The 14,189-nt window shown below is 41.4% G+C and overlaps 1 protein-coding gene across 1 annotated transcript; it reads left to right on the top strand.

Annotated features, from left to right (window-relative positions):
* Positions 1-14,026, top strand: Zim2 (zinc finger imprinted 2). Its single transcript, XM_074057384.1, is given in 4 exon segments — positions 1-147; positions 7,659-7,827; positions 9,506-9,598; positions 13,206-14,026. Coding segments are annotated over 4 exon segments (1,230 nt in total).
* Positions 14,027-14,189: the final 163 nt, after the last annotated feature.

Here is a 14,189-nt window from a genome sequence, read left to right as displayed (position 1 = left end):
ATGACTGGACCTCAGCAAGCTGTTAGCCAAATCCAGAAGATGTGCCGAGAATGGCTGCAGCCTGAGACCCACAGCAAGGAGCAGATGATAGAGCAACTGGTGCTGGAGCAGTTTCTGAGCACCCTGCCAGAGGACGTTCAGACGTGGGTGAGGTCAAAACAGCCCAAGAACAGCAGGGAAGCGAGCACCCTTGTGACAACGTTGATCAAGGCATGTGAGGAGAAAGGTAAGACAAAAAGGAAGCAATTGGTTGTTTCTGATTATCGAATGTCTGCTATATGCCTGTCTGCAGTTGGAGATGAATAAAATTTGTTGAATGGAAGAATGAATTTTATATCATGTATAATACGTAATGGTGTACTTCAGTCCTCTTCTTCCCTCAGTATCCTTTCCTCCCTCCCCCTTCCCATTGATCTCCCAGACCATTCATGGAACATGAATTTGAATTATTTTTTGTTCATTTATTCACATGTGCATACATTGTTTGGGTCATTTCTCCACCCTGTCCCCCTCCCCATCCATCCCCCGCTCCCTTCCTCAGTTTCAGGCAGGTCCTGTTCTGCCCTTGTGACTGATTTTGTTGAAGAAAAGACATAAGCATAATAAGAAAGACAAAACGTTTTTACTAGTTAAGGATAGCTGTACAGAAAGATTCCTACTATTGCTCTCATGTACCCGTATGTTACGACCCATGTTGATTCAACTCTAATGATCTTTACATTGGTTCCTGAACCCATGCTAGTGATAACCTGTTGTTTTAAGGTTTCTGTATTAGCTCCTCTGGAGTGGGGACATCAAATGCTTTCATGTTTTGGGTTTTCTACCTATTCCTATATCTCCCGTATGTGCTCTCCCCTTTTCTTGTGATCCAAGTCCAACCACATTGCTGCATTTGCCCTAGATCTAAAGTCTGCATATGAGGGAGAACATATGATTTTTGGTCTTCTGAGCCTGGCTGACCTCACTCAGAATGATGTTCTCCAGTTCCATTCATTTACCTACAAACGATAAGATTTCATTTTCTTCATGGCTGAGTAAAATTCCATTCTGTACAAGTACCACATTTTCTTGATCCACCATGAATTTGAATTATTACCATGATTAAAATGATTATTGTCATCATTTTAGGTCTAGATTCCACAAACGAGTGAGAACATACAATATTTGGCTTTTTGAGCTTGGTTTATCCCATTCAACATGATTCCATCCATTTACTTCCAAATGCCATAATTTAAGGGTTTTTTTCACTGTTTTTTATTTATATTTGTTTATTCACATGTGCATATATTGTTTGGGTCATTGCTTCCCCCTACCCCTCACTCTTTTTATTTTTTCTGGCACTGGGGTTTGAATTCAAGGCATCACGCCTGCTAGGCAGGCACTTTTACCACGGGAGCCACTCTGCCAGTGATTTTTTTTGATATGGTGTCTCATGAACTATTTGCCTGGGACTGGCTTTGAACCACAATTCTCCTGATATCTGCCTCCCAGGTAGCTAGAATTACAGGTGTGAGCCACCAGCACCCACCTCATTTTTCTTAGTTTGCAGTGAGGATCCAAACCTAGGTGCTGCTCTTGGGTCTGTTCTCTTAATTACAATGTTACACTGCCTCCAGTGGACATGATGGGTATTGTCCTTGAGGTTAAAAACCTGACCAAAGCACAGAACTGTTGAAGCTGAAGTCCAGGGGAAATGGAAGGGAACTTTGCAGGGATGAGAAGAAAACAACAGCTGGGTCCAGTGGCTCACAGCTGTAATCCCAGCTACTTAGGAGTCTGAGATTGGGAAGAACTCAGTTGCAGGACAGCCTCGGCAAATAGTTGACAAGAATGCCAAAATAAGCAGAGAAAATGAACTGAAAGTGTAGCTCAAGAGGTAGAGCCCCTGCTTTGCAAGCATGGAGCCCTGAATTCAAATCTCAGCCCCAACAAAAATAAATGAATAAGAAGAAAACAACATATTAATAAAAGGTGCACTTGAAAAAGACTACAGGCTTTTGGAGGGATGGTCATGGTTATCTCCTAGATAAGTAAGTGAAAAAGATCTAAGAAAGACTCAATATAAGTTTTCCACTTCCGTATGCCTTACATTTGTAACAGTTAATCTTCACAAGAGCCCTTAGAGATGTGTTTCTGTTTTAACATTGAGAAACTGAGGTTTCCTGGGGATGTGATTGGACAGTAAGGCTAGATATCAGTGATCCAGAGAGAACCTTCCCTTCATTTGGAAGGCAGTGGGGAACGGAGCCATGGAAGGGTTGAGAGCTGGGGAATGATGGGCGTTTTCTTTAGGAGCTTGCTGTACTGAGAAATGATTTCTGTGGGTTTTTTTAACCATAGGAAGCCCAGTAGTACTGTTCTCCCCCATGGTAGAACAGGCTGGTATGAGGGTATCTGTGGGTGCTGCCAAAAAAGACTCAATTCCACGGTTATTATTCTCATCCCTTTAGGATTTCCTTCTCAGGACTCTGAACTTGAGGAAAAGAAGGAAAGCAAAGAATATCTAAAGAAGAATATAAAGATGTCAAACCAGCTACCATCAGCTAAGTCCCAGGTGAGATAGGCTTTCTTGTGACTTGCTTTTCAAATATAGGAATCTAACCTTCCCAATTTCCACACCTTCCCTATTAATTCACATCCTCATTTCCACTAAGCTGTTATAGAAGTAACATGTTACTGAACCTTTTCTTTTGGTTAACCTGAATTTTTCTTCTAATTCTGTGTCTGCCTTCCCTGTTTACTTTTCTCTGTTGCACTTCAATCACCAACCCACATACTATATATTTAAGACTTTTTCCTCTTTCTAGCTCTTGAATTGTTTGTTTTTTACTATTCCATTTTATTTAGGGCAAGCTTTGTGGTTTGAACTGTCATTGTCCCCATCTTTTTTTTTATTTATTAGCATATTATAGTTGTACGGGGGATCCATTGTGACATTTACATATGTGCTTACAATTTTAATTATTTCAATTAGATTCACTCCCTTCATCTCCCCCCTCCCCCTTTGTAGAACAATTTCAACAGGTTTTATTGTTCTATTTTTATAGATGAATATAGAATACATTTGCCATATCTGCCCTCCTTCACCCTTTCCTATGTCCTCCCCTCTCCCCCTGGCACCCATCCCCGGAAAAGACCTGTTTTACCTTCCTGTACTTCATTTTTTAAAAAACATTTTCATTGTTTCATTGTAACAGTTCCATATATATATATATATATATATATATATATATATATATATATTCATCTCCATTATTCTCCCTCCTACCCCATTCCCCTAAATCTTAAAGTGACTTCAACAGGTTTCCATTTTCCAAGTTCATTCTTGGATAGAAAGTACATCAACTATATTTGCTCACCTTTACTCTCTTCTTTTACCCTCTCCTTCCCTCTACTGCCCTCCCCTTAACATGACCTGTTTTGCATTCTTGCCATTCATCATTTGGGTGTCTTGTTTGTTTATTGTTCAGTGGGGATTTTGCCTTGTAATATATTTACCTGTAAATATATTGTGCTTAAATCGGTCTAACCTCTGCATTATCCTTCCTTATACTTTCTCCCTTACCCTGTGCTGTTCAACAATTTTCAGTGTTTCATTCTGTCTTGCTCCTACAAAGATGTAATGTATTTCATTGTTATGTACTCTCTATCATTCTTTTCTTCTTTCCTTCCTCCTTAGTCTCCTCTAAGAGTCCCACTTTTGGAAACATGTTCTGCATATATTTCTTTGTCTATATGATGATGCTTGTATTTGTATTTTATGTGTTTTCCACATAAAAGAGAAAACACAACCTTTGTCTTTCTGAACCTGGCTAAATTCTCTTAAGATGAAGTTCCATCCATTTACCTGCCAACAACATAGCTAAATAAAATTCCATAGTATACAAATACCACATTTTCTTAATCCATTCGTCAGTAATGGGGCATCTTGGCTATTTCCATAACTTGGCTATTGTAAATAGTGCTGCAACAAACATAGGTGTGCAGGTGCTTTTGCAATAACCTGAGTTATTCCTCAGGTTACATTCCTTTGGGTATCCCTATGAGTGATATTGCTGGATCATATGGCAGATTATGTTTAGTTTTTTAAGAAGCCTCTATATTGTTTTCCAAAGTGGTTGTACTAGCTTACATTTCCACCAACAGTGTATGAGGGTTCCTTTTTCCCACATTTTCTGTGCCCACTTTTATATGTGAGAGAACATAGGCAGAAAGATCTAGTAACTTGCTGAAGGTTGCATGGCTGTCAAGTGGTGCAGCTGGGATTTGAACCCAGGCAATGTGGCTTCAGAGTCCACAATCGTAACTACTTAGTGATGCAACCTCATGTGGTGCCATTACTCAAACTTAGGCTGGCCAGATTTAGCAAACAAAATACTGAAATTCAAGTTGAATTTTAGTTAATAAGTTTTTAGCATAAATATGTCCCATGTAATACTTAGGACATGGCTTATGCTAAAACTTATTTATTGCCTCTCTGAAATTCAGATTTAACTGGGCATACTTAATTTTATCTGGCTATTTCATTCCAACTAATTTTTTACATTTGGGAATTTCAGACAATGGAGTTCATTGAGAGGCACGAACAGGTTACAATAGCCGTGGTTTTTAAAAAGTTAAATATATGTCCTACAATGTATTTTCTCCAAAGTAATGGAGTAATGTTTTAATGAAATTGCCAGACTTAAAACTTCTTTCACCTTGTGCACAATTATTGAGACTGATAATGCCACCCTCTCTTTGTTCAGTTACCAGTGTTCACTGAGTGCCTACTTGTGTTAGGCTGTTTAAGGAAGAAAAGGATGTGCTTGGAACCACATAGGTGATGCCAGAGTCACCACAACTGAAAAAGATCCCCAAAATCTTTTTCTAGAAACTGGTTCTTGGGGTGAAAACACTCTTTTCATGTGTAAAGCACAGGTAGACACACTACAGAAATGGGGATACAATACATCTATGATATTAAAATCCCATGGAGGTGTTTTATGCTTCCATTTATGTGAAATGTCCAGAACGGACAAACCTGTAGACAACCTGATAATTCTTCCCATCCTTACAAACTGTAAGGACTGTTGTGGGTCCTGCACAAATGGCAACTCTCATACATACCACTGTGAAGTTTTCTTTTCTTTTTTAATTAAAAATGTGTTCCCTAGGACCAGGCACTGCATCTCACACCTGAAATTCCGACTACTCAGGAGATGAAGATCAGGAGGATCATAATTCGATGCCCACCCAGGAAGATTGCAGTTCAAGACCAGCCCGGGCAAAAAGTTAATGAGACCCCTTCTCAACCAACAAACCAGACAAGATGCCACACATCTGAAATCCCAGCTATGCAGGATGTAGAGGTAGGAGGACTATGGTCGGACATTGGCTCCCAGTCAAAAACACAAGACCCACAGGGTGTCAGTGGCTCTAACCTGTAATCCTAACTAGTTGGGAGGCTGAGATTGGGAGGATTGTGGTTTGAAACCAGTTCAGGCAAATAACTTCATGAGACCCCATTTCCAAAATAACCTGAGCAAAACAGAAAGGAGATGTGGCTCAACCAGTAGAATGTCTGCTTGGCAAACACAAAGCCCTGAGTTCAAACCGCAGTCCCCACCAAAAACAAACAAAAACAAAATGCAAGACCCTATCCAGAGAAATGCCTAAATGAAAAAGGGTTGGACGTGTGGCTCAAATGGTAAAGCACCACCCTAGCAAGCACAAGGCCCTGAGTTCAAACTCCAGCACCACAAAACCCCCCAAAAAGTGCTCCTTAATGTTCTTAAATCATGTTTTATCATATTAAAAGACAAATAAATAATGAAATAAATATCCTGTGCTTCTTTCAGAATCAGAAAAAAAGCTGGCAGAGTGGCTCAAGTGGTAGAGTACCTGCCTAACAAGCATGAGGCCCTGAGTTCAAGTCCCTATACCACCAAAATAAAGACTTAGAATCAGAAAAAATTCACAAAGGGCGTGATGATTAGGATAAAAGGAAAAACTGTTGAGAAACACTGTTATAAACATATGTTCCTAAGAGTAGCCCTCTGCTCCTCCGTCATCTCCATTAGTCATCCCAAAGGAACACGCCCCCATGGACTTCTGAGGTGATACGAGCAATTGTTCTGATGGATTATGACAGAAATCCACTTAATATGAATCTAATTTTATAGATGTTTTGCTTTTCCTTAAAAAAATCAGATATAGACGGACCTGGGTCCACCATCTCACATGGCACCATCAGCAGAAATTGAGTCATAGTTGTCCCTGTGTATGAGGCAGGACACCCCAGTGAGTCATAGTTGTCCCTGTGTATGAGGCAGGACGCCCCAGTCTGTCATACCTAATAGAATTTTCCCTGTGTGGGAGCTGGGCAGCAAGAAGATGGTCTCGAATCTCATCCAGTGTTCATTGATCTTCATAAGCTTTAGAAAGTTTCCATGAGGAGCGAAAGATGTATATTAATAAAATATCAGAATCTTCCACTGTCTTTTAAGTCCAGTCTTAGGTTACCAAGATGGTTGTGTGCAACTACTTAATTTATTTGTATTTATGGAATATAATTCCACTGCTTTGATGATACTGTATTTATCTCTTCCACTGTAAATGGATGTTAGGGTTATTTTCAGGCTTCATATGTGACAGACAATCCTGTTATAAATGTGCCCATGCAGGCATGAGAAAATACACCTAGAAATAGAATTATTGGTTTCAAAGTGTTCTACAAATTTATATTTCCCTTAGCATCTTACAAGAAATCCTGTGGGCCCATGTTCTATATAACATTTGGTATTGTCAGACTTCTTTTTTAAGTTTTTATTTTACTTTTGTTCTATTTTTTTTTTTGAGACAAGGGCTTGCTATGTAACCCAAGCTGGCTTAGCACTTGTGAACCTCCTGCCCCAGCATCCCCAAGCAAACCAAGTGCTGGGTTTACAATCATGCATTGCCACATTCAGCCAGACTTCTTAATTTTTTGATCATGTAAGTATTTATGGAATATTATTCCATTATATGACTATCATATACTTAACACTATATCTCTTTTGTCATTTTGATTTGCATTTTCTTACTTATTAATAAAGTTGGACATCTCTTCATTGTTATCAGTTCTTTGAGTTTTTAAGAAAAAATTTTATTGTGCTGGGCAGGGGTACATTGTGGCATTTACAAAGGTTCTTACAATATATCAAATAATTCAAAGTTGAATTCACCCCCTCCATCATTCTCCTTTATCCCTCTCCCCCCATTCCTGGAGTAGTTTCAACATGTCTCATTTTTCCATTTACAAGTTCTACAAGTTTTACATTCACTTTGGCTTAATCTACCCAAACTCACAAGCTTTGCAGGAACTAGAGAGAGGGTTTAAACCCATCTCTCTGATTCCTGTCACTGAAGTAAACTGCTCAGCTTGTAAGTGTTTGCATTCTTGCTTTCTTTCCTTACAAAGTTGTCTTAAGAATGATCTGTTTTCCCCAATCCACATCTGTAGTAATTTTCTCATAGGAATCGTCTAAGAAATATTCCCACTTCTCTCAGACTGTAAGACGAAGAAAGGTACAATGCTAGGTCACTGTGGCCTCTGAATTGAAGCTCTTGGATACTTTCTGTGGTCTGAGTGGCAGCTTTATGCTCAGTCCTCCTCATTGCCCCATTCCCGGGGGTAGTTACTGAGCCTTCATCACTTAGGAGTGCTTCTGCTGTTTTAGGAATTGGTGACCTTCAACGATGTGGTTGTGGACTTCAGCCCAGAGGAGTTAACATACCTTAGTGATGCTCAGAAGAATCTCTACCGTGAGGTGACACTGGAGAATTTCCAGAACCTGGTGTCTGTAGGTAAGGATGCACTCTCCTTAGAACTCAGTTTCTGCCCACTAGGTCCATGGTTCTCTGCTCTTTCTGTGTGCTCCATCGGTACTGTAATACCAGATTCACTGTGGATCATAAAGAGCTAACACTAAACTAAGTGGTCATACTTCTCACACTAGTGTCAGCACTCTGCCTGTTCTATGTCCTTAAATCCTCACACTAGTCCTATAAGAGGGGTGTACGCTTCATCTTATTGCTGTTACTATTATTGCTGTTTTATTGGAAGCTGAGGCATGAAAAGGTTAAATTACTTGCTTAATGCTGGGATTTGAATGTAAATGGTCTGACTGTAGAATCTGTTCCCTTAAACTCTAATGTGCTGCCTGAAAGATATTCCTCTCCTGCTTTCTTTCAAACCACCCAATTCTATCAGGTAGCATCTGTCAGCCTCCATTTTAGCAGAGAGAACAGACCTCAGGCCTGAGCCTTGACTTAGGCAACAGAATCTAGTCAGTACTCAATAACCTTAGTTTCTGCTTATATCTATTGGTATATTACCACAAGTTGATTTTTTTTTTTTGCAAATGACATTGGTTTCTGTGTATAGGGCATGTAGAAAGCTTCCATTTAACGTAAGTACATTTAATTTTAAAAGACCTAAAGAAAAATATTAAGCCAGGTATGGTGGCTCCCACCTGTAATCCTAGCTACTCAGGAGACAGAGATTGGGAGGATTTCAGTTCAAGGCCAGTCCAGGGAAAAAGTTAGCAAGACCCCATCTCAACCAATAAAAGCTGGGCATGGTGGTGCGTGCCTGTCATCCCAGCTATGCAGGAAACATAAATAGGAAGATTGTGGTCCAGGCTTGCCTGGGCATAAATATAAAACCCTATTCCATAAATACATAAAGCCAAAAGGGCTGGAGGCATGGCTCAAGGGTTGAGCACCTGCCTAGCAAGCACAAGGTCCTGAGTTCAAACCTCCAAAAAAGAGAAAAATATTAATTAAATACTAAATACTAGTACAGATGACTTCTAGATGTGGCCAAAATGTGAGTATCATTTATTAAATTGTCAGTGAAGTTACAATGTCCCAGATCTGGTATAGGTATTAGGTTACAAAATAGATGACAATTCCTGTTCTCTTGGATGTTATAGTTGAGTGGGAAGAGATGGTGAATAAGTAAACAATAAGGTGGAGTAAAGATGATTGAAGTCTGAGAACAGAACTAAGGCATGGGGAGGAGCAAACAAAGGAGGAATGGAGGTTATCACAAGAGGAAAAAGAACTGTGGTGTCACTCACTTTTTGAGCAGCTATGTCAGATTCCCATGCTGAAGCACAAAGCTCAGCACACTACTCTCATTGCCTCTTCAGTTTTTCCTCAATAGCAGTTTCCTCCTTGGTTCTGTTGACATATAGGCCAGGTAATTCTCTACTGTATTGGCCATTTGTTCAAAATATGGAGCAACATCCCTGCCTCCATCTACTAGATGCCAGGAGCATGGTCAGAACAACAGAAGATATCTCCATATATCGCCAGGTGTCTATTGGCAGGAGGGGATGGGGGTGTAGGCACTGAGAACCACTGCTCTATAATCTTAGAAACAGACTTCATTTCGCTTCCCAGGATTGGGAAACCCTTGTTTCCCAGACTTGAGGGGAGTTGCTGAAACTCCAGGTTATGAGTGTTCTTTCTTCAACAGGGTACCAGTTCCCTAAGCCTGACATTATCTCCCTCTTGGAAGAAGAAGAATCACAAGCAATGAAGCAAGACAGCAATACAGTAATTTGTCAGGGTGAGTGATGAGGGGAGGGGAGAAGGGAGTCCTGGGAAGGAAGAGCCCTGCCAAGTTAGTCAGGTGGGGTCCCCGGGGAGATGCTAGTCAGGCAGCATTCCTCAAAGCCCACCTGGGTCAAAAAGAAGGCTGGTAGGTGCTCTCACCGCAGGGACATGCTTTCTCTCCTCAGTACTCCCCCTTATCTCCTTTCTTATGCTCGTCTTTTCCTGCAGCATGAGTTTCTCTTGTTGCCCAGCTCCAGGGAGGCCAGATTTCCTTTCTTCTCATGCCAACTCCTCTGTCCATTTGTATCTTTCTCCTTGTGGCTAGAATCATAGTTCTTTCCTCTTGACCTGAGATAAGCAGAAACCCTCGGTGTGATACTACTTCTCTTTCACTCTGCTTCCCACTTTCCCTCACAATTCCTCAAACTTGTGAGCACTGAAACCCTTCCCTTCCCTTCCCTTCTCTTCCCTTCCCTTCCCTTCTCTTCCCTTCCCTTCCCTTCTCTTCCCTTCCCTTCTCTTCCCTTCCCTTCTCTTCCCTTCCTCTTTGCCTTCCCTTCCCTTCCCTTCCCCTTCTCCTTTGCCTTCCCTTCCCTTCTCCTTTGCCTTCCCTTCTCTTCCTCTTTGCCTTCCCTTCCCTTCCCTTCCCTTCCCTTCCCTTACCCTTTGCCTGCCCTTCCCTTCTCTTCCTCTTTGCCTTCCCTTCCCTTTCCTTCCCTCCCTCTTTGCCTTCCCTTCCCTTCCTCTTTGCCTTCCCTTCCCTTACCTTCCTCTTTACCTTCCCTTCCCTTCCTCTTTGCCTTCCCTTCCCTTCCCTTTTTCCTTCCCTTCCCTTCCCCTTTGCCTTCCCTTCCCTTCCTCTTTGCCTTCCCTTCCCTTCCCTTCTCTTCCTCTTTGCCTTCTCTTCCCTTCCCCTTTGCCGTCCCTTCCCTTCCCTTCCCCTTTGCCTGCCCTTCCCTTCTTTTCCTCTTTGCCTTCCCTTCCCTTCCTCTTAGCCTTCCCTTCCCTCCTCTTGTTCCCTAGTCTTCTCTTTTCACTGTAGGGCTGACCCATACACAAATATGGAACAAGTGTTACAGGCAGAAAGAACAGAAAACAAAAAGGTCCTGAGGTTGGAATAACCTTAAGTGTTCCAAAAAGAGGAAGAAGAGCTATGTAGTCTGAGTGAAGTGGAGGGGTTATGAGATGACATCATAGAAATAGACAAGGACACAGATATGTTAAGGAATATGGATTTTGTTCAGAGTGAAATGCAAAGGTTGTGGATGACATTGAGCAGGGGAATGAGGCAATGGTGTTGCCACTTCATAACTGTGCTGTCCACTATGGTGGTCACTAGCCACATGTGCCTACTTAAATACGAAGTATCCAAAATTATATAAAATTTAACATTAAGTTCCTTAGTCACACCAGCCACAATTCAAATGCTTGATAGCCCCAGGTGGCTCATGGCTACTGTATTGGGCAGCAAAAAATGTATACTATTTTCATTATGACAGGGAGTTCTATTGGACAGCTGTTCTAGAAAGATCCATCCGGTTGTTGTACAGGGAATGGATGGAAAAGCCAAGAAACTGGTTCAGAGCACTGTTGAAGTCCACCAGGCTAAAGATGGTGCAAGCTAGTGCTATGATGGAAGGTTGGCCAGGTTTGAGGTTCTCTTTGAAGGTAGAATTGGAAAAAACGTGCAGAAGTGATGGATATACAGTAGGGTGAAGGAAACAAAGGAGTTATGAGAACTGGGTTGTCTCTTGGTCTTCCATTCTTAGGTCTTCCTTTCAAAGACATTTCCTAATAGATCTAACCCACTGTGATGGGTCCAGCTGTCCCTCTTCTCATGACTTTAAAGTTGTATTCCAGCTCTGCTGTTCCAATTGTACTCTGCTCACATATTTCAAGTGTCTGTCAGGGTACCATCCTTTGTTCATTGTCTCTTCTAAACTACAATCTTATGCTTGGTTTCCTTGATTTCTTTCTTGACCAGAGAATTTTCTTTATAAAGCTCAATTTTATAGCCAGTTTCTTATCACCTTCAGGAGAAAATCCAAACTTTGAGCAAAACATTTCATTTCTTCATCTGGCTTAGAATTCATTTCCCAGCCTCAATTTGGATAGACCTTCCAACTGAAGTTTTGTTTCTGCCTTCCCTGGTCTGTGTGTTTCCACAGTGCAGAGAATTTGCAAGTTGTTCTCTAATCTCTAACCAACCCTCAGGCACCACTTACTAAACCCTGTCATCCTCTCCACTTATTTCCCCTGTCTCTGCTCCAGTAGTCATTTTAATCTGATTGGAGTTCTTTTTTTTACAGACTTCTGATGGGTATCTGTTTGTGCTTTGCACAACATAAGCACTTAATAAATGTTGAATTCAAGGAAATTAGTTGTTTAGCAATTGTAGAATGGGTAAAATGAGAGATTAGGATCCAAGAATAAAATCCTTTTGCTTTATTTTGAGCAAGTGGTTTTTGACCTCTTCATTCCAGTCTTTCTGTATTATTGAGGAATGATCCTAAAAACCATGGCAATATGTGTTCTTTAAAAACATTCCATGGGAACTGGTGGAGTGGCTTAAGTGGTAGAGCACCTGCCTAGCAAGTGTGAGGCCCCAAGTTTAAACTGCAGAACCACCACAAAAAATAAAAATAAAAATATTCATGGTAAAAACCAGTTTGGGAAATACTACATTCTGTACCTTCTCTCATTAAAAAAAATTTTTTGGCAGTATTGCCTTTTGAACTCTGGGCCTTACTCTTACTATGCAGGTGCTCTACCACTTGAGCCATGCCCCCAGTCCTCTTTTGCTTTAGTCATTTTTCAGGTAGGGTCTTGAGATTTTGCCCAGGCCCGCCTCACACAGTGATCCTCCTGAGTATCTGTGATTGCAGATTGTGCCACCACACCTGGCTTGTTGATTGAGATGAAGGTCTCACTTTTTGCCAGGGCTGGCCTTAAACTGTTATCCTCCTGATCTCTGCCTCTCAAAGAGCTGAGATTACAGGGATGAGCTACTGCACCCAGCCTGTACCTCCCCTCTTTGAGATTTGGGGTGCACATTAAAGGTTCTAAAGAATCCTAGAGAATGAAACTGGCTTGACGTATATAGTATTTCCCCAATCAACTTGACAATGGAACCTCCTTTATGATCACAGCTGTTAGTTTTTCAGAATATGAATGACCTACCAAGCATGGTTTGGAAAATGCTGACAAACCCCAATGTTAGATCTTTGCCTGGTTTTCTCCTTACTCTATTCTCTGAGTTTCTGGCATCATTGTTAATATGAAGTCTGCCTGCATGACCTCTCTTTCCTCCCCTTCCTCGCCCTTTCTTGTTTGTTGTCCTTTTCATCTTTTTCCAGTTTTCTCCTTAGGTTTGTTTCCAGAGAACTCAAACCTCCATAGTATTGGTTCCATTATCTTTGGTTTCTTTCCTCTATTTTTACTGTAATGGTGTATCTCTCAGAGTAAAAAGAGTGGAGGAACTTTTATATTTCTTTTAGATTGGGAGAAGAGACCTGAAACCAAAGAACCAACCCTAGAGCAAAGCCTGCCTATAGAAAGATCACACTTGGGGGCAGGAATGGAGGGTCTGGCAGTGGGTAACTTCTGGTATGTCTGTGTAGGAGGGTCTGCTGATGATCCAGCAGAATTGCACCAGGGAAGACAGGAGCAACAAATTTTGAGGCCTGAAACAATGTGTGACCTCAAGACCCTTGTTCAGGAAAGAAGCCATAGCAGAGATGAACTTGAAGGAAGCTCTAACCTTACCAAACAGCCAGACAACCTCCCAGAAAAGGATCCCCAGGAATGCACTGCTCCTGGAATTAGTACCAGACCCAAGCCAGTGATGCACATCAGTTGTAAAGTTTGTAAAAGAACCTTTAGTTCTCGAGTGGCCCTTGGAAAACATGAGCCCATCCACTCTGGTAAGAAACCCTTTAAATGTAACCAGTGTGGCCAGGCCTTCTTTCTCATGCCACACCTCACCAGACATCAGAAGACTCATTCTAGTGAGAAGTCCTCCAGTGGCAGCAAACCTGGAAAACCTGTTATCCAGCGTGTGAACCTCTGTGAGCATGTGAGAATTCACAATGAGGAGCGCTACCATGAATGTTATAAGTGTGGCAAAGCTTTCATCCAGGATGCCCACCTTGTTCAACATCTCAAAGCCCACCAGGCAGCAAAGGCCCTTCCCTGCAAGGTGCCCCACAAGAAGACATATTCAATTCGCTATCAACAGAAACATGGCTATGTCGGAGAGAAAGCCTGCCAGTGCTGTGACTGTGGCAAAGTCTTCAGTCAGATTTCACATCTCATTCAGCACTATCAAATTCATGCTTGGGAGAGGCCTTACCAGTGTCAGCTATGTGGGAAGTGTTTTAGCTTACCCTCATACCTCACTCAACATTATCAACTCCATTCTCAAGAGAAGCTAGTTGCATAAGATGACTGTTAAAAAAAAAAACATGCAGTCAGGGAACACACTTTTTCAACACTTTGGCTTTATTCTGTACAGATTTTTTGAATGTCTCAAATTTGAGAAGGCCTTATACATCCCCTCACACCTTGTAAATAACTTGAAATTCATGGTGTGGTCAAAAACAATG

Source organism: Castor canadensis, chromosome 16 (assembly GCF_047511655.1).
Source record: "Castor canadensis chromosome 16, mCasCan1.hap1v2, whole genome shotgun sequence".
Lineage (NCBI taxonomy): Eukaryota > Metazoa > Chordata > Mammalia > Rodentia > Castoridae > Castor > Castor canadensis.
The sequence above is the reverse complement of the archived record's forward strand: the minus strand, read 5'-3'. Positions and strand labels throughout refer to the sequence as shown.